This window comes from Pterocles gutturalis, unplaced genomic scaffold (assembly GCF_000699245.1).
Source record: "Pterocles gutturalis isolate BGI_N339 unplaced genomic scaffold, ASM69924v1 scaffold4985, whole genome shotgun sequence".
In the NCBI taxonomy this organism is placed as follows: domain Eukaryota; kingdom Metazoa; phylum Chordata; class Aves; order Pterocliformes; family Pteroclidae; genus Pterocles; species Pterocles gutturalis.
The window spans coordinates 1-3,527 of NW_010138016.1; the positions used below are offsets into that span (position 1 = coordinate 1).

General features: G+C 61.0%; 1 protein-coding gene across 1 annotated transcript in view; it reads left to right on the forward strand.

The window, feature by feature from the left end:
* Positions 1 to 4: 4 nt before the first annotated feature.
* The window catches only part of LOC104468609 (metal transporter CNNM4-like), a gene marked incomplete at its 5' end in the record, with an annotated part of 7,335 nt that continues 3,812 nt past the window's right edge, over positions 5 to 3,527 (forward strand). The window contains one exon of the mRNA XM_010082804.1: positions 5 to 758. Coding sequence (XP_010081106.1) covers positions 5 to 758 — 754 coding nt within the window. The remainder of the gene's footprint in view (positions 759 to 3,527) is intronic.

A 3,527-nucleotide genomic window follows, 5' to 3' on the forward strand; every position in this document is an offset into this window, starting at 1 on the left:
CATCGTGCAGAACTGCGGCACCGACAAGGAGAAGCGTTACGCCCGGAAGATCGAACCCATCCGCCGTAAAGGGAATTATCTGCTTTGTTCCCTCCTGCTGGGTAATGTGCTGGTTAACACCACTCTCACCATCCTCCTTGATGACCTCATCGGCTCCGGCATCGGCGCCGTCGTCGCTTCCACCATTGGCATCGTCATCTTCGGGGAGATCGTGCCCCAGGCTCTCTGCTCCCGCCACGGCCTGGCCGTGGGCGCCAACACCCTCGTGGTCACCAAGTTCTTCATGCTGGTGACCTTCCCCCTCTCCTACCCCATCAGCAAGCTCCTGGACTGCGTCCTGGGCCAGGAGATTGGCACCGTCTACAACCGGGAGAAGCTGGTGGAGATGTTGAAGGTGACGGAACCCTACAACGACCTGGTGAGGGAAGAGCTCAACATGATCCAGGGAGCCCTGGAGCTGCGCACCAAGACGGTGGAGGACGTGATGACCCCGCTGCAAAACTGCTTCATGATCAACAGCGACGCCATCCTGGACTTCAACACCATGTCGGAGATCATGGAGAGCGGCTTCACGCGCATCCCCGTCTACGAGGACGAGCGTTCCAACATCATGGACATCCTCTATGTCAAGGACCTGGCTTTCGTCGACCCTGACGACTGCACCCCCCTCAAAACCATCACCAAATTCTACAACCACCCCGTCCACGTCGTCTTCCATGACACTAAGCTGGATGCCATGCTGGAGGAGTTCAAAAAGGGTGAGAGGGGACAGGGGGGTGCCACCGCCTCCCTGGGGTGACAATTTCTTCCCCTCAGAGGAGGCCGGCGGATGCCGGAAGCAAAACTCCTGGAGAGTTTTACCGTCTGGGGTTGGAGCTGCCCACAGCGGGGCTGCATGGGGTCCCCACGGGTGGGTCGGTGGGGATCCAGAGGGGACTGGGTGCCTGGGGACACGCTATTTGGTTGCTGGGGACGGATGGCACGGCACCGAACCGGGGCAGCTGCGCACCCGTGGGCTTCTGGGGTTTGGCATGTAACGGCGCTGCGCCCGTGCCGGGGAGGAAGAGCCGCTGTTAATGCCCACAGCGGGGCTGCATGGGGTCCCCACGGGTGGGTCGGTGGGGATCCAGAGGGGACTGGGTGCCTGGGGACACGCTATTTGGTTGCTGGGGACGGATGGCACGGCACCGAACCGGGGCAGCTGCGCACCCGTGGGCTTCTGGGGTTTGGCATGTAACGGCGCTGCGCCCGTGCCGGGGAGGAAGAGCCGCTGTTAATCGGCGGAGGAGCAACCAGTGCTCAGTGCCAGCCTGGAGAAACACTTTGGGAGTGTTTACATCCTCCTTAGTTTTAATTATCGGCCCCAGAGGCTCTTGAAGAGCTGCTGGAAAATTGCTGGGCTCCCTGGTTTGGGCTTGGCCCCTTCCCCACCCCAGGGAATGGCGAGTGCTGCTCGGTGTCAGCCCCTGGCCCCGTTCATGGCATCGGAGCCCCTCAAAGTGAGAGCAGGAGGAGGAGCGGGACCAGGGCTCGCCGGAGCCTGATCCCACCGGGAGCGGGAAGGGCTGTGTTGGCTCGGAGGCAGGATTTGACCTGCCCGGGGCCCCGCTCAGGGCTTTGCCAGACATTTCGGGGGGGGTCTTGGCAGTATTTGAGGGGTCTAATAATTCCCCTTGCAGTGAGAGGTCGGCGTGAGCGTGGGCGAGGGTTTGGGAGCTGGTAGGTCCGAGCCTGGCTGGTTTTTGGAGTCAGTTGGAGCCAGCAGCTCTGCTTCTGCCTCATTTTGCAACCGGGCTTCCTCTGGACATGAAATACCGGCATGGGAACAACACCCCTTCGGCATCGCTCGTGGTTGTGGGGATGACGATGGGATCTCATCATCCTGGAGCTGCCCCGATGAGTGAAAAACCTTCTTGGCAAATGCTTTTCCTTCAGTTCATCTCACACCAGTTCGAGAGCCGCCGTAGGAGCATGCAGCCATCCCGCTGCACCCCAAATCCAGCAGCACAGATGGAGAGCCGTGTCGCTGCCGGAGCTGAAGTTATCCCGGCTGCTGGCACCAGCTCTCCTTCCAACGAATCCTTATTAAAGGATTTAAGGCGCGCTCGTTCCGGTTACAAAGCCTCCCGTGTCCTGTAATGTTTTTTTTTTCATTGCTGCCTCTCTGGGTCAGGGGCGGGTGATTTGCGGGGCCACCGCCTGAGCTGGTTTTGGGGTCCCTCGGAACCCCCATCCTCGTGGGTGCGACACCGCAGTGCCTCGCTGCCTTCATTCCACTGATGAAGACCCGGGTGAGAAAAAAAGGATAAAGAGGGAAAATGGAACCGTCTGCACTTCTGATCGTTCTAATTCCGGGGCTCAGCACCCGGACCTCCTCCCCCCCAGCGCCTCAGGTGTCCCTGAGAGTGGCCTCGCGGTGACAGCGGTGTCCAGCTTCTTCCCGACCTTCTTCCCACCCAGCGTGAAGCTTTGAGTGGGGAATGACCCCCCCGGCCTCCCCGCCGAGCTCAGGGTGCTGCTCTCTCTCCTCGGGTGGGTCGCAGGGTGCGTGCAGGGTCTGTCACACCCAGCTGGTGATGCCACCGCTGCAGTGCCCTTTGCTCCAGCGATTTGGGCTCCCTGCCGCGTGTTTGCTTTGCCACCGGCCGCTCCCTGCCGAGCTCAGCCTTGGCCGCTCATCCCGGAGAGGAACCTCCGCCTGACTCATCAGGGCTGGCCCCACGGCCTTTCCCCGGAGCCGCCGTGTCCCCCCGAGGGGTTCAGCGGGTGGGTAGAGGGGTTTTCACAGCCCAAGCGACAATTTGAGGGTCTTTTACCCCCTCTACACATAACTGTTTTGCAGCAGGGTTGCCTGAACCCTGTGAACTTGGGTGAAGAAGGAGAAAACAGGGACCTACGCCGCGCTTGTCCCTAAAATCAGTTTTTTCCCTGAGCGAGGAGGGGCTGGCAGCCACCAGCTCTAAAATTAAATAGCTGATGGTGTTGGGGAGGGTGGATTTGTGCTGGAGAGGGGCACCTTGCCGCTGGCCCGGGTGCGAGCGTGGTGCTTGAGGAAGTAGAAGTGATTTTTTTCAGGCTGCACAGGGGTCAAGGAAGGGAACGTCGCTTTCCTCGTGCCTCAGTTTCCCCAGGCTAAGGATACCGGTCCCGCAGGTGCGTTGGCCTGGGCGTGCTGCGGTTTTCCGCGCGGCCACTCGGCTCCTCTCCCCAGAGAAGAGGTGGGTGTCCCGAGGAGGAAGAGGTTTTCCTGGCAGCTCGGTGCAATTTTGGGACAAAGCAGGAGAAACATCATCTCACGGCACAGCTCGGCCGTGGAAGGAGCGACAGCGGCTTCAGCGCGAGCCGTCGGTTCGGATTTAGCTGGAAGAAGGCAAAACGATGTCCTGCTTGCGCGGGGTGAGGCCGGCAGAGCGAGGGGAGCTGGTAATTTGGGGCTGGAGAGATCTTCCTGCCCGTGAGGACCTGCCTGCTTGTGGCCAGCGCCAGACGGGCAGCGGCTGCCTGCCCTTGGCTCTCTTCCCCCGGAG